Source organism: Dicentrarchus labrax, unplaced genomic scaffold (genome assembly GCF_905237075.1).
Source record: "Dicentrarchus labrax unplaced genomic scaffold, dlabrax2021, whole genome shotgun sequence".
Classification (NCBI taxonomy): domain Eukaryota; kingdom Metazoa; phylum Chordata; class Actinopteri; family Moronidae; genus Dicentrarchus; species Dicentrarchus labrax.
Window position 1 is genome coordinate 28222817 of NW_026136714.1, and position 27198 is coordinate 28250014.

General features: G+C 39.6%; 1 protein-coding gene across 4 annotated transcripts; it reads right to left on the bottom strand.

Moving 5' to 3' along the window:
• Positions 1-295: 295 nt before the first annotated feature.
• On the bottom strand, positions 296-27113 carry golga1 (golgin A1). Of its 4 annotated transcripts, none has more exons than XM_051422290.1 (24): positions 26930-27113; positions 25770-26071; positions 22067-22157; positions 20624-20698; positions 19026-19123; positions 18916-18948; positions 16805-16933; positions 16377-16546; positions 15778-15868; positions 15557-15640; positions 14978-15103; positions 14633-14728; positions 14260-14355; positions 13695-13790; positions 12491-12631; positions 12231-12305; positions 11873-11962; positions 11535-11637; positions 10395-10555; positions 9913-10071; positions 9720-9779; positions 5779-6003; positions 5550-5636; positions 296-2876 (listed from the first exon to the last, which is right to left on the bottom strand). In XM_051422290.1, exons 2-24 carry the CDS (start codon positions 25896-25898, stop codon positions 2796-2798), a joined length of 2496 nt encoding a protein of 831 aa, XP_051278250.1. In that variant the 5' UTR covers positions 25899-26071; positions 26930-27113; the 3' UTR covers positions 296-2795. The 4 variants fall into 4 exon arrangements, with proteins under 4 accessions (XP_051278250.1, XP_051278249.1, XP_051278251.1 ...); XM_051422289.1 differs by having other exon boundaries at positions 15757-15868; XM_051422291.1 differs by lacking the exon at positions 20624-20698 and having other exon boundaries at positions 15757-15868.
• Between the last annotated feature and the right edge of the window lie 85 nt (positions 27114-27198).

The window sequence follows — 27198 nt, forward strand, 5'->3', positions numbered from 1 at the left end:
CTAATACCAAATCAATTTAAAATGTACTGATGAGACTAGGAATAATTTAAATATTAGAATAAATTAAATTTGCCATTTCTACTTTTTATGTATTTACTGTAAATATTTTTGAACATTTATTTTGTTTGTATAAGTAGCACAAAGGGAGCTACAATGACTTTTACACCCTTTGTTGACAAATTGACAAATTGCCTTGTAGCGATGTATTTTTAATATTAACATCTGTATAACAAACAAGAAAAATTAAGGGAAAATTAATTTCCCCACCAAACATGCAGGATTTGGAGCCAGAAGGTGTGATCTCATCATTTCAGATTTATTATTAATAAATGTGGGGAAAGGAAAACCTTTGTAGTGGCAGCAATTGTTAAATCATAAAAAGCAAAAGAAAGAAAAGCTGTAGTGATTGTACAGTTGTGATTCAGGGTTTAACAGCAGAATAAATCAGGATAAAAAGTGCATTCATTATTTCCTTTGATTATCATGGAGACATATTACTCAGCAGTGTGGGTGACTACATCTGTCGGCTGGTTGACATTAGTAATACGAGACCCCTGCACCCAATATACAAATAATGTGAGCAGAAACAACTTCAAATGTCTTTTCTGTAAATGATAATCTTATGCAGATAGCACCCGGGTGTGTTTCTGCTTCATATTGTGTGCATACTACTGGAATGACTGCAGAATCCCTTGGCCTTTTAGAAAATGACTAGCACTTTAAAAGACTTTAGGGCTTTAGGGATTCAACCGTGCAGTTTAACAGCAGGCATGCAGATTCCCTGGGCTTCCAACTGATGTAAAAACATAAACCTCATCATGTTGTGACTGATATCACACTGAGGAAGAAGGACAGTGGGACTGAGTGACAAGCCAAGGCAGAAACATGTATGGATTATGGTCTATGATGATGATGATAAATACTGTGAACTGGTCAAATCAAACCATTTACATCCACTGATTTATAAAGTTCTCAATGCATACAGTATGTACATATTTCTATATATAAATAGACATGTGGAATGTACTTTCATTTACATTAACAAAGGCAGGTAAAGGTAGAGCACATCCTCCAGTCATCTTTTACATAGCATTCACCTATTTCATCACATTGTTATTATCCAGAGTGTAAATGATTCATATTGGCGTTAAAGGACCTAAAACAACCAGTGTGTGCAGTGGCAGACATTTTTCCTTCAGTAGCAGCAACTGAGAAAAGACTTATTTTTGACCGTGACATTTTTTGGAGTCTGCCAATCCAGATGTCAAAGGGAGGATTTTAAACTCTTGGTAAAAATAACAGTCATGGCCAAGCAGTTCGGTTTTGATAGATTTAAATAAGCTGTTGAACTACAGCTCAGCCGATATCAGTATGTACGTTTATGTTGGCTGATAGGTAGAAACTGCAGTACAGAAATGCCAAATATGCATGTTTAGAAACAGAACAGTGTCACCATTACACAGTCTGTCAACCAGAGAGCACAAGTCTATTTTTACACTGTGACATGTTCTCTCAGTTGGTCCCACTGTTGTATTAACCAAATTTCAGGGATCTTTATCTCATTTATATGTAAAAAAAAAAAAAAAAAAAAAAAAGCAAACATATTGTTACTCTGTATTTAATATACTGCAATATTGGTACTGGCCTTTAAAATCAGTACCAGCCTGGCTCTAGCTCAGACCATCTTATAATGGTGATTTCAATGTTATAGTGAGAAGAAATGACAAATGTCATTGTAAAGAGAAATGAGAGCAGTGAAGTTTCATTAAGGTACATCCCCAGCCTACCTTTGATGATTTCAATTTCAACTCAGTTAATCATGACTTTCAGTAATCATTAATCATCAGTTACAAATGGTAAAATGTTCTCATTTCTCAAAAAAATCTATTTGACAGAAATCCCAGCCTGGATTCTCCACCCTGGAAAACATCAACTTTCACGATTCTTTCAACAGATAATAAAGAGAACAAATTTACTGCTATTCCAGTTAAGAAAATTATTGATGATATTTTGAGGATTCAGAAAAATGGCTTCAAACTCTCCATGTAGACTAATTTAGATCCTTTGACACAAATGTGAACCATTTATGTCCACTTGGCAGGTACTATTAAATAAATTCTCACTGATACTGAATCCAGGTCAGCTGCAGTATCCTGTACAGGCCGTTAAATGACACATTTTCATTAAGAAGCCCTCTGATTTAAAATGAAAGATTAACAAAGTGACAGGCTAAAAGGTCCTTCAGCAATCAGAGGCCTGACAGTTTGTCCAGTGAAGGCAGTCACAACAAGTCACACTGTTTCAACAAAAACACATGGACTGATGAGGCAGTTCCTAAAATAACAGTCAAGTCAGTCTGTTACTTCTTTCTGATGTTTTGTCTCATTTTTTTTAACATGCTAACTCTTCTTCTGTTTTCATGGACTAGAAAGATCGATGTCATACGTCAGGGGGAAAAAATCAACTGCAGTGTGAATGATGTGTCTGTCCCTTATCCTCTATAATGTTTGGTCAAAGGTCCATCTGCCTTAACCACTGACAAGAAAATAATGCCATTTTAAAATGAACAACTGATTATGAATAGGCCTTTATCACGCAAACATACTGTGCAGCTCTTCTCTGTCCCCGCAGAGCAGAAAACAACAGTCCTTCCCACACAGAGCCAGAGAATACTCTGGGCGGCTGTTCAAAGTTTAAACCTTGAGTCTGCTCAGTGATGGGAGCCACAGAAAAAGGACTTCTTCCTCAAGGAGGTGGTCCTTTACTTCCTTTCTCTCCATCGCTTCTGCTGTTCATCAGCTCCAGTGAGTCGATGTGCCTGAGACTGAAGGCCGGATGGTACCCTTTGGAGAAGGCTTGGATCCAAACCAGGACATCTGGAACACAAAACAACCAAACAATAAAACTAGCTTCAATTCCCTCCAGTCAGAAATCTGTGTTTCTCCTTGTTTCTACAGTGTGATGTTTGAATGATGTCTGTGCAGAGTTTGACACTAGAAGAATCTGCTGAAAGTGGAAAGTTTCTCTGTGCTAACTGAAAATCAGATTTTAAGGGGCGGGCTCTACCAGCATGATTTCAGTAGATGTCTTTTTAAGGATTTTAATGTGGAACATATTAGACACACATTATTGTTCCAAGCAGACTACCGTATTTTCCGGACTATAAGTCGCATCAGTCAAAAAATGGCTCATGAAGAGGAAAAAAACATATATAAGTCGCACCGGACTATAAGTCGCATTTATTTAGAAATGTATTTCACAAAATCCATGACCAAGAACAGACAGAGACTACGTAACTGGACATAGAGGCCAAAAAGATTGAGAATTCTACTGTCACTGAAGTCCATGCTGTGTCGATCCATCCAATGACTTGCACATGGAATTATGTAGTAAACAAAAAAGTGTGAAATAACTCTAAATATGTTTCATATTTTAGATTCCTCAAAGTAGCCACCCTTTGCTTTGTTGACAGCGCTGCAAACCCTTGGCTTTCTCTCAATGAGCTTCATGATGTAGTCACCTGAAATGGTTTTCACTTCACAGGTGTGCCTTGTCAGGGTTCATTTGTGGAATTTCTTGCCTTCTTAATGGGGTTGGGACCATCAGTTGTGTTGTGCAGAAGTCAGGTTGGTACACAGCTGACAGCCCTATTTGACAACTGTTAGAATTCATATTATGGCAAGAACCAATCAGCTAAGTAAAGAGAAACAACAGTCCATCAATACTTTAAGAACTGAAGGTCAGTCAGTCCGGAAAATTGCAAAAACCCAAGTGCAGTCGCAAAAACCATCAAGCGCTACGACGAAATTGGCTCACATGAGGACCGCCCCAGCAAAGGAAGACCAAGAGTCACCTCTGCTGCTTAGGATAAGTTCATCCGAGACACCAGCCTCAGAAATTGCAAGTTAACAGCACCTCAGATTAGAGCCCAGATGAATGCCACACAGAGTTCTAGTAGCAGACACATCTCTACATCAATTGTTCAGAGGAGACTGCGCGAATCAGGCCTTTATGGTCAAATAGCTGCTAAAAAAACACTACTAAGGAAAAGCAACAAGCAGAAGAGATTTGTTTGGGCCAAGAAACACAAGGAATGGACATTAGACCAGTGGAAATCTGTGCTTTGGTCTGATGAGTCCAAATTTGAGATCTTTGGTTCCACCCGCTGTGTATTTGTGCAACGCAGAAAAGGTGAACGGATGGTCTCTACATGCATGGTTCCCACCATGAAGCATGGAGGAGGAGGTGTGATGGTGTTGGGGTGCTTTGCTGGTGACACTGTTGGGGATTTATTCAAAATTGAAGGCACACTGAACCAGCATGGCTACCACAGCATCCTGCAGCATCATGCCATCCCATCCGGTTTAGTTTAGTTTAGCGTTTAGTTGGACCATCATTTATTTTTCAACAGGACAATGACCTCAAACACACCTCCAGGCTGTGTAAGGGCTATGTGACCAAGAAGGAGAGTGATAGAGTGCTGCGCCAGATGATCTGGCCTCCACAGTCACCTGACCTAAACCTAATCGAGATGGTTTGGGATGAGATGGACTGCAGAGTGAAAGCAAAAGGGCCAACAAGTGCTCAGCATCTCTGGGAACTCCTTCAAGACTGTTGGAAAACCATTTCAGGTGACTACCTCATGAAGCTCATCGAGAGAATGCCAAAAGTGTGCAAAGCAGTAATCAAAGCAAAGGGTGTCTATTTTGAAGAATCTAAAATATGAAACATGTTTTGAGTTATTTCACACTTGTTTACTACATAATTCCATGTGTTCATTCATAGTTTTGATGCCTTCAGTGAGAATCTACAATGTAAACAGTCGTGAAAATAAAGAAAAACCATTAAATGAGAAGGTGTTTCCAAACTTTTGACTGGTAGTGCATGTCTTAATACATGTCTTCTTCTATTCTAATCTTCCCTTGCTTGTTCCTGTTCCTGCTCATATGAGTATTCCAAGTTGGAGTAATCAGCGCCCTAAATTGTTATACAAGACTACCCGTCCCCCTTGTGAGCAAGTTTCATTCACTAAATTATCACCCACGAGTACAAAGAAGAACTTTGCACTGTACATTCCTGCTGTCGGCCATCAGCAGACAAATTTAGCAGTGTCAATAATCACAAAACAATTAAAAATATCTGTACACCTGCTAACATCATGTCATTACAGAGCTGTGACATGACAGAAATAAAGAGGAAATAGTTTGAAATGACGTTAGGTGCTAAAAATGTCTCGATAAAGACAATGCTTGACTTAGTGGTTAAAGAAGTGTGAGAGCTGGAAATACATGTGATGTTATACTAGGAAGTGTTGTTCAACTGGACAACAACCTGCAATAACTTGAGGCAGCTGTTAATGTGAATAAGCTCAATGGTATAAACGCCAAAATATGACCATAAAATAAAAATAATAAAAAATAATTTGTCAAAACTCTCAGAAAGTGGCCCTTTTTTTATTTGAGTTGATTTTGGTAATATATTTTTTATGTTCTAATATCTTGGCCTGGACCTCTTGTACTGAATACAGTCACTGTTAATCAAACACCAACCTTGTACTCCAGAGTTTGTTTCAACATGTCCTCTTCCTCGCGAGTGAAGTTGAGCAGCACAGATACAGCTCGTATTAGCTGGTATGCCTGACAGAGCAAGACACACAGATTCAGACTAGGACAGACATTAAGTCGATACATACATACACAATAGCTTTATTTACCTCTGTTAGCTTACTTAGGTGTTGAATTGAAAGGATTATTTTGAAAATGAGCATTGAGGGCATACCTCAGCCTCTCTGGATGACATAAACTTGAGGACGACATGTTTAAGATACTCAAAGTTGATTTCTCGTGAATCGTTGAGGTCTGAGGTGTTGGTCACCGTGGTGTTGGAGGTCGGGGGGCTTGGGGTGGATGCTGGCGGCGGGTCTGGGCAAAGCCTCTCTTGTTTCTCTGCTCGGCTTTCTGGCAACCTTTCCTTCCCTTCAGCTTCTGGCTCAGGCTTTAGCTTCTACAGAGCACACAGAAGAAAACAAATATATTGTGTTCATCTGTGTTTACACTCAGTGAGCCAATACATCCAATATAGTGTTTCAGAATGGAGCTGATTCCACTGTGTGCTCATTAAAAGGACAATTCTGGGGCAAAATGAACCTAGGGGTTAATAACACATGTGTACCGAGTTGGTCCGTTCTCTGGGATATGTTTTCATGCTAATCGAACGTGGCCAGTTTTAGCACAAACCGCTAATTACCTTATAACGCTGGTCAACGGGGCACCGAGTAACGTGAAAAGAAATTGCTATTTCTATACCACTAACAAGACTCAAAATAGCACCACACTTACACGGTAGCATAATGAGGGTCCATACATGTAAACCGAAGCATTGAGAACTTTGTAAGTGTACAGACAGTTTATTAAAAAGATAGTTTAGAACAACAGTAGCGTTCAGGTATACAGGCGGGCGCCATCTTGGGAAAACAGTCACGCGACCAGTCGAACTCTCTGAGAAGTGAAGTGAATCTCGCGTGAAACGTTGTTGCCGGAAGAGGCGTTGTACATGTGAGATGTGAATGAATCGGAAGGTGCGAGGAAGGTGAGCGAACAGCACTTGTGCATAGTGAAGAGAAAAATATTTTGCAAAAAAAGCTCTGAATAAAGCCAATGTTAAAAAAAAGGACAGAAAACCACAGCAAAAACATGCTACTTAACTGTGTTGCACTGACACTGGCCATGTGTCAACACTGGAAAAATGCTTACGTCCTCCTTTTACAGTAAAAAAATTATTTTCTGTCTGAGTGGATAAAAGAACTGGAATTTTTATTAAATAATGTTTTCATGGTGGTTAGAAAAAAAGAAAAAAGAAGATAGAGGAGTGAGGACAAATTCTCAAATGTTAAACAAGACAGATCCTGGTTTATAGTGAAGTCAAGTTGCAAAGAAGCAATGAACACTCACACTGATGTGGTTCTGCTGTACCACACACATACAGTGGGTACGGAAAGTATTCAGACCCCTTTAAAATTTTCACTTTGTTTCATTGCAGCCATTTGCTAAAATCAAAAAAGTTCATTTTATTTCTCATTAATGTACACTCAGCACCCCATCTTGACAGAAAAAAACAGAAATGTAGAAATTTTTGCAAATTTATTAAAAAAGAAAAACTGAAATATCACATGGTCATAAGTATTCAGACCCTTTGCTGTGACACTCATATTTAACTCACATGCTGTCCATTTCTTCTGATCCTCCTTGAGATGGTTCTGCTCCTTCATTGGAGTCTAGCTGTGTTTAATTAAACTGATTGGACTTGATTAGGAAAGGCACACACCTGTCTATATAAGACCTTACAGCTCACAGTGCATGTCAGAGCAAATGAGAATCATGAGGTCGAAGGAACTGCCCAAGGAGCTCAGAGACAGAATTGTGGCAAGGCACAGATCTGGCCAAGGTTACAAAAGAATTTCTGCAGCACTCAAGGTTCCTAAGAGCACAGTGGCCTCCATAATCCTTAAATGGAAGAAGTTTGGGACGACCAGAACTCTTCCTAGACCTGGCCGTCCAGCCAAACTGAGCAATCGTGGGAGAAGAGCCTTGGTGAGAGAGGTAAAGAAGAACCCAAAGATCACTATGGCTGAGCTCCAGAGATGCAGTAGGGAGATGGGAGAAAGTTCCACAACGTCAACTATCACTGCAGCCCTGCACCAGTCGGGGCTTTATGGCAGAGTGGCCCGACGGAAGCCTCTCCTCAGGGCAAGACATATGAAAGCCCGCATAGAGTTTGCCAAAAAACACATGAAGGACTCCCAGACTATGAGAAATAAGATTCTCTGGTCTGATGAGACCAAGATTGAACTTTTTGGCGTTAATTTTAAGCGGTATGTGTGGAGAAAACCAGGCACTGCTCATCACCTGCCCAATACAATCCCAACAGTGAAACATGGTGGTGGCAGCATCAGGCTATGGGGATGTTTTTCAGCTGCAGGGACAGGACGACTGGTTGCAATTGAAGGAAAGATGAATGCGGCCAAGTACAGAGATATCCTGGAAGAAAACGTCTTCCAGAGTGCTCAGGACCTCAGACTGGGCCGAAGGTTGGCCTTCCAACAAGACAATGAGCCTAAGCACACAGCTAAAATAACAAAGGAGTGGCTTCGGAACAACTCTGTGACCATTCTTGACTGGCCCAGCCAGAGCCCTGACCTAAACCCAATTGAGCATCTCTGGAGAGACCTGAAAATGGCTGTCCACCAACGTTCACCATCCAACCTGACAGAACTGGAGAGGATCTGCAAGGAAGAATGGCAGAGGATCCCCAAATCCAGGTGTGGACAACTTGTTGCATCATTCCTAAGAAGACTCATGGCTGTAGTAGCTCAAAAGGGTGCTTCTACTCAATACTGAGCAAAGGCTCTGAATACTTATGACCATGTGATATTTCAGTTTCTTTTTTAATACATTTGCAAAAATTTCTACATTTCTGTTTTTCTGTCAAGATGGGGTGCTGAGTGTACATTAATGAGAAATAAAATGAACTTTTTTGATTTTAGCAAATGGCTGCAATGAAACAAAGAGTGAAAAATTTAAAGGGGTCTGAATACTTTCCGTACCCACTGTACACATACAGTTTTCACTTGTCATATCAAGTTTTTACACCAATGAGTCATGTGCAACTTTTAAGCTGTATTTATGTTGGAATTAAACTGAACTTAATAAGAATTTGCATTAATAGCAGCTTCAACCCTAAGCTGCTATGCAAAGAAAAATAATGACAACATACTCCAGATTAAAGGTATAAATAATGATAATAATTATAAAAACAAGATAATCAAGATAAAACCATTATCATGGTTCATTCTGTTTCACACTACTTTCCTTTACAACGGTGCGCCTTCGCCCCTCCCCACCAAAACTCACCCACAATATCAGCCAGGCTACGGCACCAGCTTTCTCGCTTCCACCTCTTTCTGTCTATGTCACTTGACCAACGCTGAAAATATCACATGATGTGCAATCGCATGTAGCCACCATACACACATATACAGTGAACTTGTGTTAGGAGAGCGGCCGTGGCGACTGTCGTGCAGAGGGAGAGCGGGTCGTCCCCTAATCGGAAGGTTGTTGGTTCGATCCCCGGCTCCTCCCACCACATGTCAAAGTATCCTTGAGCAAGATACTGAACCCCAAATGAAACCATTTGAAAATGAAACCAGCACTGTATATAAGATCAACAGCTCAGCAAACTATTATTTATACTTATTATTTGTTGTCAGTGTATGATTGCTTCTGTGGTATTCGCAGACTTTAAAACAAGGAAGTAAAGTACTGTGAGTCAGTCACCAGTGAGGAGCTCCACTACCACACACTTGTACTGAACACCATCACATGGCTTAATTTTGTTTATGCCCAGTTCTACAGAACATGGTGGACTGGGTAATTGTAAATGGTAAATGGTAAATGGACCTGTACTTGTATAGCACCTTTCTAGTCTTCTGACCACGCTTTTACACTACGTGCCACATTCACCCTTTCACACACATTCACTCAGTGATGGCAAAGTCGAATCCATCAAACAGAAACTAACTCATTCATACACATTCACACACCAGTGCACAGCATCGGGAGCAATTTTGGGTTCAGTATCTTGCTCAAGGATACTTTGTTTAGTGTACGACCCGCTCTTCCTCTTCCACAGCAGCCCCACTAATTGTAAACACTGTGTCTCACCAGTTCCTTCTGCAGCGTCCGCTTCAGTTCTGCCAGTCTCTGTTGCAGCTGCTTGATGGTCTGCAAAACAACATTGATGTGTTTTATTCTGTTGATGGGTTTATCTCCTGGTATGTACCTGCATAATGTGCCCACTTAGGGCTGATATCAATATTTTATTGAAAGCTAGAGTAACAACAGAATGGGAGCTGACCCTGTTTTTGTCGCTGAGCTGCTGCTCCAGCTCTCTGTTGACCTTCTGAATGTGATCCAGGTCATCCACTGTCACACTGCCGTTCTGATCCTCCTCACACACTTCAGGGCTGTGAAGCTGTTCTGTCAGGGTCTCCACCTCCACCTCCAGGTACGAGATCTGGGCAACACATACCAAACCACACTGACCGTTAATTCAATCAATTAGTGGCATGAGTTGAAATTGACCTATTTAAAGAAGCTGTAGCAGAAATTATGAGCAGATCAGAATCCAAACATTACAGCGAACCAATGGTGGCACACACAAATAATAAATACACGTATTAAAAAGTAATTACAGCACTGAAGCTGTGCAAAGCATTGTCAGTAAAAACACCCAAGAAACTTGGTTTGGACTCATTTTGCTTGCTGCATCAATACTGCCTGTACACATAAGAGCATGTATGTACGTGGACATTGGTGACTTTGTGTGTGGGAGCTAACCCGCGTCTGGCAACTATCCAGCTGCTGAGTCTGGCTAAGCAGCTCCTCCCTCAGGCTGGCCAGCTGGGAGTCTTTGTCCAGCTCCATCTGCTCCATCTGGGCCCGCTGCCGCTCCACCTCCTCCTGCAGCTGGATCAGTGAGGCCTGCCGAAACTGCACCTCTGCAACACACACACACACAATTTTTTTCATGCCAAACAAATGTAATGTTAAATGTACAGTAGGGGGTAGACAAAATCAACCACTTTATGAAAATGCAACATTTGAAAAAAATACAATATTAAATATTAGACCTAATACAGCCAACTCATCATTGTAGCAGTGTTTGTAATTTGTAAAGTCCTTTTCTCAGAGTTGTTTTAGTATTTTTACATCAAAGATGCTAATAGCTAGCATAAGTACAGTATTTACAGCTTCACCAGTATTTTTAGTCTTGTCAGGGTGGAATAGCCATTGAAGCAACATTGAAACAATCATAAATATCTCTCCTTACAGCCGGATATTTAGTCTAACCCTAGTCCACCAACAACGACTATTACACTACGAGGAAATACATTAAGAACTTCAGGACATACTATGCAGGATTTTTTCTGTTTCTGTCTTTAAAGTTGGCCCCTCCCTCCGGCTCAACTGAGACCAGCCATGGTAGAGCAATGTAGACAGTGAATGGAAGTGAGGGAGTGGCGTTACCAAGAGCAAAGCAGTGAATCCGAGAAATAAAAAAAATATTTTCTGATTGTTCCACAGCAGTTATGCACAATCCTGCAGGAGGTGTGCATAGTGGGATTTTGTGCCAACGCTGCACTGTCTGCTGTGTTTAGCTTGATACACCTTGGTCAAACAGACACACAGACTGCAGGTCTGTTATACATTTATAATCTCGCATAGACCAATCTCAGCACTTTGTGTTAATGCTGTGTCAGAGCTGGAGAGGTGAGGAGAGACTGAGACAGCGATCTGCTAGCTACAGTGCAGAACTCAGACCCTTCGTGCTACCCAATGGTTGACGCCCAGAAACATCCCGTACAAAGCAAAATACAATAATACAGGCAGGGGGGCTAGTCTAGTGGGTCAATAAGATGATTGAGAGAGTTTACATATTGTTTTGCAGTGTGTGTGTGTGTGTGTGTGTGTATGTACCATTCTGTAGTGTTTTGATGTCTTCCTCTCTCAGTGCTAGTTTCTCAGTGACAGTGGATACTTCCTGCTGTGAGCTCTGTAGAGATGTGGTGAGCTCTCCAACCTGACAACAAGCAAAGGCAAGCACTTTTCATTACACAGTACAAACTCACATTCCCACAATGAATGACACCTAGCTCCAGTCTTATAATCTATGCGTGATCGAATAAACGTACAGTCCGCTGAATAATTCTGTTCTTCTTTTCCTCCAAAGGAATAAGTGTGTTTGTGTCTGTGGGGGACCACATGCTGGCTTTCTATTATTGTGAATATTGCATGATGTGTGTTTGGCCACAGACCTGTGTTTGCAGCTCCTCCTTCTGGTGCCTGGTTTCTTCTAGAGCTTTGGCTATTTCCGTGCTCACTGTCTGCCGGCTGTTTAGCTCCACCTGAGGGAACACACCAAGACCAAGACAGGAGTGAGGACTGCAAGACACTCTGCTTTGCCTAACAGTAGGAAAATTCTCTATATCTCTAGTGGATCTGTGTAAAGTCATGTTTTAGTGTCTGAACATCAGATTTTCATTATTTCACCATAAATTTAAGTACTGAATAGATTTTTCCATTTTATGTTTTAAAATACTCCATATCTAACATAACTTCAAATATGAATTTGTGCATATAAAATAAAACCCAGTGTGTTATAGTTGTTCTTACTCTGCACAGCTCCAGCTCCTCTGTCCGCTGCTTCAGAGAAGAGTCTGCCTCACTCTTCTGCCTGTCCAGATCAGCCTAGCACACATACAGGAAAGTATTAGTCAACACAGCAAACTGTGCTCTCTCTTCACTGCAATACACATGTTTATATTAAACTATTAACCAATGTCTCTCAGTGTGACAGCATGGCTACTGAAAAGTGTTGTATATTACAAATAAATATTTTTAAAAGGAGGAATTGAAATGGGAGTAGAACATACCCCCCTGTCCTGCAGCATCTGTCTTTCTGTCTGTAGAGAACTGATGCTTTCCTCCAGCCGGCTGGCCTTTTCCTGACTCTGCTGTTCTAACAAGCACAATTGTTGGTCCAGAAACGCCTTCTCTGCACTCCACTCTCCTTGCTGAACAAACCACACAAACAAATGCAAAGTTAAACACATGCATACAAAAACACACTTAAGTTGTTTCTAACCAAATATCAATAATAATCAATGTTTGCCTGTAAAAAAGTGAAAACTTAAGGTTTTAATAGCAACATATCTTTCTTTTAATTTCTTTATATGTTACAAATGGGTACATAGAGCTGCAATGATTAGTTGATTAGTTGTCAACTATTAAATTCATCTATTTCAATACAACTGTTTCGAGCAATTTTTTTCATAAACAAATTATTTTATTCTCTGATTTCAGCTTCTCCAATGTGAATATTTTCTGCTTTCTTTAGTCAGACTGACAGTAAACTGAATATCTTTCGGTTGTGGACAGAACAAAACATTGGAGGATGTCAGATTGGGCTTTTGGAAACACTGTTCAACATTTTATGGACCAAACAACGGTAATCGATTAATGGAGAAAATTTTACAATATCATTGAAATAGCAAGGAGCTTTTAACATTTGACTTGACTCTTTAACACAAAACAACAAGTGAAATACAGGGACATTAGGACATGGATAAAAAGCACTAACAAGAAAAAAAAGAAAGCAGGAAGAAAAAAAGAAAAATAGATTAATGGGTGGGGGTATAAGTCTCAATGGGTAGTGTAGGGAATGCATGTTGTGTGTGGGTTGTTGTGTCAGTTTGAGTTATAATAATGGGCTTGAAAAGATCTGAGTGGAAAAAGTGCACAGCCTTTTAAAAAATCTAATTTCACTGTCATTATACCTGAAATTAAGAACATTATGTGCACTGCTGTCTGCCACAGTGTCATTCTTGACACTGTCACCAGATGGCCCCAAAGAGAGGAATTTACAAATCCTACAAACTGTGTACTTGTTTGAATGTTTAAGTAAAAATCTGCATTTCATATTTAATACGCTCATCCATTTATTGATCAGCACTTTAACATGCCATTTCCCCCAGCTGGTAAAATATTATTTGTCAGTAGCCAGTAGTCTTCTAACACCCACTTTGGGAAACATCAACCCTATTTTTGTCTGAAAAAAAGACTCTTGTGTGTACTCACCAGTTTATCCATGTGCTGCTGTTTCTCTGTGATCTGCTGCTCTGCATTCTTCAGTCTCTCACTGCTGTCTAGGACCTGCTGCTCCAGATTAGCTATCTGAAACAGCAAATACTACAATGATTGATTGTAACCAGACTTCCACACTGAGAGCAACATCATCAGCAAGTCAGCAGAAATCCATTTATTTCCTATTAAGGTGAGGAACCAGACATATTAAAGTGGGCTGGTGTCCATTGCCTAATTTTTCTCAGTCTTTACTGTATGCCTTCTTTGCGTGTGAGTTAATGCTTCAAAAGGAACAACAAGTTATCTAGTTGATAATTGAATATCTACAACAATTAACATATCAAATATGATGCTTTAAGAAATGTTGCTATTAACTTTGAACTCAAATGGATCACACGACTCTGCAGTGTAAAAGGTGTCAGCTCAAAGAGAATTAACACCCGACTCAGCAGCCACAATAACTAAACTGCAGATATTTGGTGGTTGTGTACAGTATCTGTCAGTTGGCTTCTGTACCAGTACTGTGTCTGTGTGCTTAATTGTGTGTCTGTGTGCTTACTTGTGTGTCTGTTCTCTCTCTGTAAGCTCTGGAGGAGTCCTCTTTGTGCCGGAGGAGGGTCTGCAGCTCAGTAATGCTGCAGCTCATTCTAGATACCTGAGGTCAGACAGGAGAGACACAGCTGGATGGGTATTCTGTCATACAATTTATTACAACACCATTTATATTTTGACAATTTAGCCTGTTTTACGTATGAAAGAAAAATCTGGATTGAAATTGACCAAGTCATGTTAGTAAAATAAATAAAGGATTACTCTTTTTATTCACCTGAAAGCGACCTACATAAGCTAATTTAGCACAAGGAGTAAATATCTCAGCAGTTTCAGGGACTTCGGCATAGGTCAGGGGTTAGAGAATAGATGCACTGGTTTACCTGTGCCTCCAGAGAGCAAACAGTATCAGCATGGTTAGTCCGAACCGCCAGCAGCTCTGCTCTGGTCTCTTCCAGACTTTGCTCCAGGCTGGACTTCTGCAAAGATAAATAGGTGGTATGGCTTCTATATTTTTCTCAACATTTCCATATGATGTCTGAATATCTTTTAGAAGGACAGGGCATAGCCATAATGAAATACATGTAACATTGTATGTTTGAATGCACAATATGTGTAAAAAAAAAAAGGTTGAACACTTCTTTAAAAAGACTGACAGTTCTTTTAATATACAGAACAACACCAGACAAATATAAAATGTTGTAAAATGCATAAATTATGTTCCTCACCTCCTGGAGAAGCTCCTGTAGGTGTTCGTCCTGGCTCAGGTTCCCCTGCAGCCGTCTCTCCAGAGACGCAACTTTCTTCTGAAGGTCCGTTAACAAGCGCTCCTTGTCCTCCTCCGTTACAGCAGCCTGAGGATGTCAAGGGAAGAAACAGTCTTCCAATGCTGTCTAACACAATTGTATTCTTGATATTGTTCTTCTAAAAGCCTGACAAGTTATTGGAAACATACTATTATTTAATATTTTCACACATCCACAAAAACCTGACTAGATATTGATTGCTTCCTGTTGTGACTGTGACCTTGATCTTCTGCATGCCCTGCTGCCCAGTAAACTAGGACACTTTGCTAATGTCAGACAGAGGCAACTAGTAACTGATAATCAATGGATAATCACAACACTAAGAATGTGAAAAGCAGTGTGTGGAAGTATATTTTGGGTTCTACAACACAGAACTGGGCAATGACAGCACTAACTTGTACTTCACAATGTGGTGGTCAATAGGCCGTTAGTAAGTATTATAAAATGTGATGCATTGTTAGACCATACACATGGATGGAGAAGCAGCAGTTTGATTCTGACCTTTTGTTGTTGCAACTTCAGGGCTTCATGTTCAGTCTGTAATTCCTGGAGGGACCTCTCTAATGTTGACACCATACCCTGTGACTGAAAAACAAACATTTCACAACTCATTTGACTCACAGATTAACACTGCCCACTGTTAATAACATCTGTAAAGAAGCAGGAGAGTATAGCTTGTACAGCTTTGGTTCAGGACTGACTTTCTGGAAGTCTTCAGAGACCTGCTGGATGACTAACTGCAGCTCTTGGCATTGTCCCTCCAGCTCACTGATCTTCTTGTCTGCCTCCTCTCTGAGCAGCAGCAGCTCCTCTCTGCACAAACCCAAAGAGATGGCACTTAGTCTTCAGGTGTGCAAGTGCAACATTTTCTTGATTCATTCACTTTTTTTAGATTAGAATATTCTAATTCGATTTTCCTAGCTCATAATAACGGTATAATATCCTAAACCTAAAATTTTTCATGAGACTACCGGTACTTCTGAGTAGAGCTGAAACAAACGTTGATTATGAATTAGTTGTCAACTACTAAATTAATCAACAACCATTTTAATAGTAGATTAATAATTTTGAGTCATTATTCAAGAACAGATTTCTCTGATTCCATTTTCTCAAATGTGAATATTTTCTGTTTTCTTTAGTCCTCTCAGTAAACGGAATATCTTTGGGTTGTGGACAAAACAAGATATTTGGGGACGTCACCTTGGGCTTCGTCACTGATCAACATTTTTCACTATTTTATGGAACAAACAACTAAATTATCATTAGTTGCAGCCTTGCTTATGAGAGAATAAAATCACATGCCTGGTGCATTCCTTCTTACCGCTCTATTTCAAACTCAGAGTTGAGCCTGCAGCTCTCCTCGTGTTGCCGTTGCAGTGCCTGGAGTTTCCCCCGAGTCTCCGACAATCCTCGCTTTGCCGACTGAACTTCAGCTTCCTTCTGCTGGAGCTCCCGATCCTGCTGGCTCAGCAGCTCCTCCTTCTTCAGCAACTGACATAAATGGGAAATAAATCACAATAAAAGAACATACCATGCAGTAAAGAACGTGCTGCTACGGACTCAGGTGAAATCCAATCACACCTCAACAAACTAAGTGATTTAAAACACATTCAGTGCCACAGACTCCCCTATCCTGCACTCAGGCTCACAGACAAGTGCCAATCCTTTCCATCTCCCATTTTTATTTAAAATCGCAGAATGACAAAAAGAGGGTGGCAAATCCAACTATCCAACTCCACATGTACGCACCATGTGTTTAACTTTAGCCAGCTCCTGCTGCTGAAAGCCCTCCAGTTCATCCAGGTCATCCCTTTTCTGGAAGAGTGCTAAGCTTTGCTCCATCATCTCCTCTAGCCGGGCTGACAGGGCAGCCTTCTCCTAAACAAACACAACAGGTACATTACACTACATGTGCAGCCAAGAAGCCAAAGTTGTGTGCTTTCACACCTGTAGTTTGTGCATTGTATTTCTTTTTGCTGGGGCTACTAAAACAAATGGGAGTAGGACACAAGACAACACATCTGGCTTTCGATCCTTTGCATTTTCTAACATATCAGGGACAAGCCCTGCAATCATTTGGCGACACGCATACCGTGGTTGTCAAATGATCTGGCAGAGATATAGACTATACATTGCTTATAACCAAGTTCAGGAGGTGACTTTTTCAAACCATTCAAAATCAGCAGATAGCTTTTGAATTCATGCTAAAATCAAATATCTAATATAGGAGTGTAATGGTATGCAAAATTCCATAGACACGGTTCAGCATGTATGTTTGTTTTGGGGTCGTGGTTCGATGGTACGATTTCAGTAAACAAATAAATGTAGAAAATAACATTTTTGTCATTTATTTTGAAAAACAAGAAAAAATGTTTGAAAAAACACAAATGACAGTAATGCAACAGTCTGACCTGATTGTCAGATAGGTGTTCAACTTGAGCTTGTTTATACAGGCACATTGTAGCAGAGCTCAAGCACTGACCATATGCTTCAATCTTGTATTCTCTGCACTGAGTATGGTCACATATCTGCAGAGATAAACACTCTATAGCATTAGTTATTGATTTGGCATCTGCAGTGAGAGGCTGAATGCTGTGGGGAGAAGGACTGGCCTTCCTCTGTTTCTGTCTCGTTCCACTAATCCAGTGTTTCTAAAATGGGGGTACGTGCAGATCCCTTCTGGGTACTTTGGAGTACTGATGACATTTAAAAAAAAAAAAAAGTATATAGTATACTATAAATTCAATAAAAAATGTAAATGCAAGTTCAATAAACTAAATTTCAAATTCATATTTAATATTCCTATTTTAAATGCAACCTTTACTGCTGTATACTGTCAACTGCAGTAAAACCTCTGGAAAAGACTGGGCATAGAAGAAAAAAAAGCTTTAATGCCATAAATTCAACGATGGGTTCTAAGTATTTAACATGAACATTTCTGTTTTTCTTAATAAATCAGACACTGACAGCCACTGTCACACTTCACAGTGTATCTAAATGCACTGGGAGGATCCTCCAGCTCTAACCTCTCATTTGTGTTTGTGCCATTTGGAGGAGGAGACACTACATGAACTTGACGAACCAGAATAACCTGACAAGCATGCTGCAGCTGATGGACAACAACCAGTAATCGTTCATTTATTTCTTGTGCAATAGAACATCGGGTAAGATCTCTTTTAATACTCAATATTTTGAGTATTTTATGTTGATTTATAGTGTTTATACAGCTATTTCGATAATAATATTTTGTTTTGAAAAGGAATCAATGTTTAAATTCTTGGCGGCTGTGGCTCAGAGGCGGAGCGGGTCGTTCCTTAATCAGAAGGTTGTGGGTTCGATCCCCGGCTCCTAGTGCCACATGTCAAAGTATCCTTGAGCAAGATACTGAACCCCAAAATGCTCCCGATCGTGCATCGGTGTGTGAATGTGTATGAATGTTAGTTTCTGTTCGATGGACTTTGCCATCACTGAGTGAATGTGTGTGAAAGGGTGAATGTGGCACGTAGTGTAAAAGCGCTTTGAGTGGTCAGAAGACTAGAAAGACGTTATACAAGTACAAGTTACAGGTCCATTTACCATATGTTTTATTTTTAAATTCTGTTTTTACTGTTTATTTTCTGATTTATTTATATAAAGTATCACTGTGTGGGGCCAAGAAAGCTCAATCAATATAATGATTTTATATACCATGCACTCCTGACAGTAGAATAAGCCGCTATAACCCCATATAAAAGGCACTGTCATAAAACATTTAGAAGTACTGTGAACTTCTGAAAGTCATTGATCCTTCTATGTTAGGTGTGTCAAATTTTAAGATATTCAATATAATGGTAAAATAAAAAGATAGACTTTTTCATTACCTTTTCCACAACAGCCATCTTCTCCACGCATTCCTGCAGGTAAAGGATAAAAATAAATGATTACACAATCCACAAATCAGGACTGTACAAGGAGTGAGACAAGCATTTACCTGATCCTTCTTCTCCAGTGCTAAAGCCATCCCCTCTGCCATTTTGGTTCTGCTGGCCTGGTGAGACTCATTCTGGTCTTGAAGTTTCTTTATGGATGCTGGGCAGTCAAAGTGAGAGGAAAACAGAAAAAGAAAGCAAAAAAGATGGAAACCATACACAGATTTTGTATACAACCAAAAAGAACAGAAATATTAAGTAGCAAAGACAGTGGCACCGTTAGTAGCTGTGAAAAGTTAGAGTCCGATTAAGAAGTGAGTTCATCCCAGAAGCAAAGACAGGCAAAGACAAGCGATGCATGGCAACTGAAACACACGTTGTTAAAGCTAACACTGCAACATCTGCGTGTGAACCAAGAACAAAATTCCACCCTGAAGTTGACATGTCCTTGAAGCTACACCTTTATTACAACTCAAAATACTAAAGATGGAACCAACAACAAATCTGATGACTTTACTATTCTTAGTCTTACTGAGAATACAACTCAATAATTAGTAAGTCTTTATGCGGAACTCTGAGAGGGGAGTTGTGGGGGCATTCAAATCAAAAGCTTTAAGCCACAACTTCTAATATATTCTGATCGAAAAGATGACATTTAGGCCTGATGGTGGCACTAGAGGGTTACAGAGAGCCCAAATTGGAAGTGGTTTATCTTCCGAGGAGCATGAATGTGTAAATTTCGTGGCAACCTGCCAATTACCCCTCATGTCCAATGGATGCAGCTGTGTAGCTTTCCTGTAGTGCCACCACTCTTTGTTCTTCAACAGCCACATTTCCAATAAAGTTTAGAGTTGACTTGTCAACACTGCATATCAAAAGGAGTTTGTAACTCATTTACAATAGATCTTTGTGGCTGTTTGCTTGTATTCCTATCTCCTGAATAGCAGTGTCCAAAATGAACACCCACCAAATACGGTACATTTTGGGCTTGGCAGAGAAAAACAATAATTGGGGTCACTGACCAGGTAAATAATTTCCAATCACAGCTTGGGGTCAGGTCTCAGTTTACCTGCCAATAGCAGATGAGCCAAAAAGTTTATTTTGGACCCTGATCAAAAATACGAGGACAAAACTATCAGAAGAGCAAAATAGATTCTCCTCTGGTTGTAAGCCCAACAAACCAGAAGGCATGTTGATATTAAATAATGGGTGTGGCTTTTAACATCGCCCTAATTCTCATTACCATAGCTAGAGTTGCTAGTGAGCTATATTTATATCATACATTCTTTTGCATATTTTGTCCAACTGAAAGAAATAGGTTCAAATCACATCTTTAGTAGCCACACATTGTAGCGAATGTAGACAACTATGAACTAAAGTAAATATGTGAGGGAAATTGAGGGAAAGTGGATACACCAACAAAGTAAAAGGCAATGCATACATAAGTCTGATATCAATGTAAACAAATACCAGTGTAAAAGATCTGAGGGTGGATTTTTAGATTCAAAAGGAAAAAGCATTCAGCGCTCCCAAAGCAAAAGGCCATAATATTAGCATCTGGAATAAAAAAATTATCTTCATGGGAAGAAGTGATGGTTATTACAGCTGACAGACAGATGAGCGAAAGGAAGCTAATTGGGAGGAGAGTAGAGGTACGTACAATCCTGATGCTTTTCTAATGCAATTTCAAGCTTGTCCTTGGTCTTCTGCATAATTCGTAGCTGCTCAGCGTAGTCTAGTGTTGGGAAGTAGGGTGATGGGATGGGGTATCAACAGTACACACACACACACACACACACACACACACACACACACACGCACACGCACACGCACACACACACGCACACACACACGCACACACACACACACACACGCACAAACACGCACAAACACACACGCACACAACCACACACACAAAACACAAACATGAAGGAGGAACAGGCAGATGACAGTAAAGAGAGGGGAAGGAGAGAAAGTGAACAAAAGGAGAGGGAGAAAGCAAAAGGGAAAACATGATTGAGAAATAATGGAAGGTAAAACTATTAATGATTTTCTTATCTGAGAAAACCATACTGGTTAAAAGGCTGCATGAGAATGTGTGACTTTTAACCTTTTTTAGGAGTTCAAAGTCACATAAGCCACCCAAAGGAAGGAGGAGTCATTACACCGAGTAGAGGAGGGAAAAAAAACGCCCTAAAATTATAATATTATATTATAAAATATGTTAGGACTTTGTCCCATTAAATATACACCCAGCAAACATTTAAACAGAAACAAATGATCACATTCATTCTGAGACTCAATCAATATCTCCATTATCTTTATTCAAAAGATTCTCAAAGGCACTCTAATTAGCAAAGAAAACTTCAACACTTCATGGATCTCACTATAATGCATTTCATCTGAAACATAATGTACATTATATTAATTCCAACATCTCCTGCACAACCATTAAAAATTCTATTGTCTTATCTGCACAAATAAATGGAAAAAACAAGATTAGGACTGATGAAATGTAGTTTATTTGCACTACAAGACTTGCATTTACATATCTGAGCTTTCATACTGGTTCCTGACAGGATCTAGTCATATTCCTTTGGCAAAGATGGTTTGTTTGAGCTGCTGCTGCTGGGCATTGAATTTCCACCACCAAGTGTTTACTGTCTGTTATGTGTGCAATGTTTGCTTTAGATGGGTGCTTCAGATAAGAAAAGACAACATAAGCTGTTCCTACAGAAGTGCAGGTACAACAAGATATCACAAAATAAAAGATAAGAAAATATAATAGAACATATAAGACTATAAATGAAGTATATACACTATGCAATATTCAAGTAAGAATGGTGTGCAAATATTTGAGCAGCTTGACTAAAACTAAACTGTACATGTAGAAATTAAATATAAATAGTTGGTCCTGTGCAGTCAGACAGATAGGTATATCTATATCAATCTTCTCATGATCTGGCAGTCATACACTAAAGTGCTTTTATTTATGTGGCAGTGACTCACTGCAAAGAAAAATTTACACTTTAACAATGGGACACTATCTGAGCTTGGCCATCAGAATTGCCTTAAAAAGGCAGGAGGCCATCACATTTCTTACCCGACAGCTTGGCCTCCAGCTTCCGGATCTGATCATTCCTTCTGAGGAGCTGGGCGGGCAGGTCGTCCCTGGAACTGCTGCCATCAGACGCCTGAAGACACACACACGGCATTAGGTAGCACTTAATATATATGCTCTTCATAGTGGGGTACTTGAAGCAAATATCCAATCAAAGTTTTCAGAAATCATCGAGTTGTAATTAGTAGGGGTGTAAGAAAAAATATCGGAAATATATTGGAAAGTGAGGGCTATAATGTTGGATGGTACAAATATGGTAAATATAAATCCCACAGATCCCACTGCATAAACCATTTTAATATGTTGGTGTGTTCTTTATACAATGACAACTTTCCTAAAATGAATTGTTTTAAGATTGTAACAAACAGCCTTGCTTATAGTAATATATCGCAGTATAATTAACTGTAAACCCCATATGATGACACGTACCGCCAGATTCTTGCCAATACACCGCTCTCATGATAAGGGCTGTCACCACATCTGATTTTCACTTCACAATTATCATGGCCAAAAGAATTCACAATAACAATATCATCACAATATCAATAGAAAATTTGAAGAAAATAATAATGCATATCTTTTTTGGCAAATGATTCACCACCACTTACTATCTTGAAATGTGAACCACAAAGCAAGAACAGAAAGAAATGGAAATTAGATAGAGATAGAGTTGTTCTGATACCAGTATCAGAAATTCCCCCAATACTGCCTAGAATTGTGACAGCTCCCTGGATACCAACTCCAAATCCTGGAGGGTATGCTTTAATGTTTGAGATCACAGAAAGATGTTCTGTTATCACACTACATTGGATGCTGTTGCAATACAAACACCTCGGTATAATATGTCAGTGGTATCTGGCTAGTCAGCTGCAGGAATAATATTGGATGAATTGGATGCGTAAAGTGTGACAGCCAAACTATTAAGTATTCATTGTACCAGAAACACAACGTCACATATGGCAGTACTGCTACTCAGTGACTTCACTAAATTATTTAGCCAAGTGCAACTGAGACGGCACTACAGCCTCAGGAGTCTGGCTTCCCTTGTGAGGGACTGCACTACCTTGTTAGACGCAGTGAACTCAGCTTTACCACAGATTCCCTTCACAAACTATAAGCACAGGGCTTCATGTTACACTGGCTGGTCTTAAGAATGAGTAACACAATACCATGCCTACATACAATCAATACAATAGAGACCAACCCATTAAGTCATCCCCATTCTATAGTAATATCAGTCACACCCAGGCTGTTATGTGCAACTGCCGGATTGGCAAATATTAGAAAAGCGAGCCGAGGTTTCAATCATAGCACTGACCTTAAATTCAAGGACTTTTTTGTGACTTTCCAGAACTAATTCAGAGTGACAATGATGTGTGAGAAATTATATGACAAAAAATCCATCCCATTTTCCATTACGACTGGACTGAAAACAGTCTAATGCAATCAATGCATGTTGTAAAAAGACCCATTAAAAAAAACAACAATGTGACATTTAATGACTTCCTCGAGAGAAGTAATCACATTCCTGTCCTTTTATTTTCACCATGAGCACTATAAGATAAATTGTAAACAGTATACAATTGATACACAACGGCACCATGTTTCATGTCAAACTGCTGCGGTTTTATTGCTTTTTAGAATTGATATCCCAGTTTATGTTAATAAGCGCATTATGCAGCTATTTATTCAGGGTTTAAAAGAAATTATTTTCCAGAACGTTTTCCAGGACCTTTTCTTGATAATACAGGACAGCCCTTACTCACAAACAGCCATATCCTCTATCAGTAGGGCTAGTATTGACTTTTTTTCTACGATGTAGTGTTAATGATAGTGTCTCAGGTTTATTACAGGTATGTGATCAGCGTTAACTTGCTTTGTGGAGCGCTTGGCTCGTCTCACCACAGCACATTTTTCCACTGCGGTCTCCGGAAAATACACTACAGTTTACTACAGTTCTCCTCTCACCATAACATTACGGACACAGCCAAGAAGTAACAGCTCCAATCAAGTAGAACTTATGTTGTTTTACAGAAGATTCAGGGGTTTGAGTAAGTTAAAACATTAATTATTTCCAGTGTATTTGGTCATTTTCATCTTAAAAAATGTCCAGGTTTTCCAGGACATGTGGGAACTCTGATATTCTTCTGTGATTATCACTGAGAAGAGAGATGTGATATTGATGGCATCTATCGTTTGGCAGTGTTGCACACTGTCACAGAGGAGATTAGTAATGCAGCTGGACCACGGCCATCAGCATCAACAGGAGCTGCTCTAAGTATCTCTAACATTTAGGCCCAGGAGACTGACCTAAATATCACAGTGCTGCCTTGCCACATAAAGCATCTACTAACATTCAAGGTGCTTTGTTTACACACTGAGCAATGCAGTGTAGATCAAGTAAAAAGTTATGCACAGTTATATATTAAATATACTGAAAATAGTTGAGAATTAGCCTTTTTTTTAACATAACATAACTCGATTTGTTATAGAGGTACTGTGTTCACAACTGCTTTAGAAGAGGCACTGACTGGCTCAAAGATGTGCAAAGAGTTTCACTTCACAGAAAGAAATATGCATTGTTTTGTACAGTTTATACCCTACCTCAGGAAAAAAAAAAAAAAATTCTATCATTTGATAAACAAAATATAAGAGAAAACATATTTTTGTTGGAGAAAAAAAAATCATATAGTGAACCCAGTATAGTGAATTGTATGGAATAGTGTGTTGAGTTGTATGATTATATCCCTACTGTCCCTAACACATTCCTGGTGATAAGACACCAAAAGACAACACAGAGGTCTGCGTTTTAGCGAGAGGTGACCTATGAACGCTCAATAAGTTTAAAAAGGATATACACTTGAGGTAATTATTTTTAGTCAAATAATGCATGATGCAGTTTTATGGCTGGTAAAAAAAACATTTTTGACTGTTTTTTGACATATGCTATTGGTAGATGAGACAAAGGGTTCATTTCGAACCCTGGCTCTGTTTGGGCTTGGAGACTACAGATTTCTGACAAAAACCCTGCATTATAAACAGGGACATAGAGCTTGAAGGATGTGCACAATTACGTGGCATGGGAAGTGGAAAGAAAGAAACTATAGTAGTCAGGATATCTCACCCACTTCTGCATCGACAATTATTTTTTCAAATGTGTTTCTTACAAGCCCTTTAATCCATAGAAGTAACATTAGTGCTAAATTATTACTTATCAACTACAGGAAACTGCCACTAAAAGCAAATATATAGGAGCATATGGAGATGAACTGAAAGATTGAACCGTTTAATTTGTCTGATGATAGCAAAAAAACTTTCTTAACAAAAAGAAAATAATTGAGTTTCTTCTCAAGTCAGGAACAAGTCTAATGACAAATTTTTTGATTAACATTTATCAGCTAATTACTCAAGTAATTAGACAATAAACTGACTTACAAAAGTTGATTTTTATTGGTATGGTTTTTCCTGCTTTATTAATCCCTAAAAGTTGTCCCAATTTGTCACTGTTTAGACCATAAAGTGTGACTGTTTCATATTGTGTAAAAAGTGGAAAAAACACATGCAATACATTGTCTGAACAATGGTTGGTTAAGCACCAAAGACGTAGCACACCATCTAGAAAACCAAACGCAAAGATTTCAAAGCACTCGACCTGTGACTGGTGATGATTTCACAGAGTACTCACAAAGTCATCCCCTGAGTCGGCCCCCACTGAGGTGATGGATTCCTTGCTGATCGTACGTGGTATACGGACACCACTGCGAGGTGCTGTGGCCGCCTCTTCTGCGATCTTCTTCTTCAACTTGGCGAACATTACTGTCCTTTCAGTGTCTCGTTTAGAGTGCAACTTCCAGTTTCTTGAGAGTAAGTAACCCTGCGTGATGCATGGAGTTTTACGGCTCCTGGTTCCGAGGGCTGCAACAGAGCCACTTCCTTCTGCAGTTCCACTCAAAACAAGTCTGTACTGGTGATTCCATTCTGCTACATCTAGAAAAGAAGAGAGATTGCAATGCCAAGATTGACAACAGTGGCCACTTGTCTGCACCAGTCATATGTCAAATTGTTGTAATGAGACCAACAAGATCAAGACCCACTCTTTTTGGTATCCACTAAAATCCTCATATAATAGGCAAGCTGTTTTGACTCATCAGTAACAGACACACATATGCCAGCTGATTTTGGTTGTGGTTGTTAAGTCTGGTCTATTAGGCCACTTCTAGCCCCAAAAAAATCTAACGTTAGCTATAATGAAGTCTTACTCTGATGGCTAAAGAATATTTCAGCGCTACAACAACTAAGTGTTTGTCAAACTGTCACTGTGGCTTGGGAGACTAAATGTTTCCCACAGTAGACCAATCTTTAGCTGATAATATTGTTACTGAAAGCAGATGACAACCTTCTGAATGCTGAATCTTTTGTAACGCAAACTGCACCAGACATCTAAATGTTTCATTTCCTGTATGACATATATGTTTCATAGAGCTCAGGAAATCTAATTCTGGAGTAACTTTGCAATTTATAAAACGACTGCACTGGAAAGCAAAATCTGATTTTGAATGTATAACTTAATGTGTTGCAGTGGCTGGGCTACATTCACTGTGTCCTAACCAACGCAACCTTTTCGATAACGTGTGGATAAGTACATTTCTGCAAAGTAAAAGCTCTACCTCGTGTGTCTTATCGGCGTTAATCCTATTAGGAAATGTAACGTTACCATTACACTGTCAGAGTATGTTGTGACAGACAGCTAGCCAGCTAGTTCTTCTAGCCATAACAATGAGAGTTAACGTTACCACCGGGTGATGTTAGCAGTCGTTAGCTTCACTGAACTCGCCTTTTTCTTACCGTATTAACTTGGATAAAATATCAGTTCGTGGAGTTGTTAGGTGCTCGGTGACTGTACATTCGCCTTTTCTCTACATACAGTTAAAGAACAGCTATGGTTGTGGCAGTCGACGTGAACTCGCTGGGTACTGTCTCGTCTGACAAGCTAGCTGCTGCTGCTGCTAGTCGGTGAGCTACACGTAATCACCCCAACACAAGTGACGCAAGAAGGCTGTGCTCTCTGTGATTGGCTAGAAGAAGTGAGAGGCGTGGATGTGTAGCTGACAAAA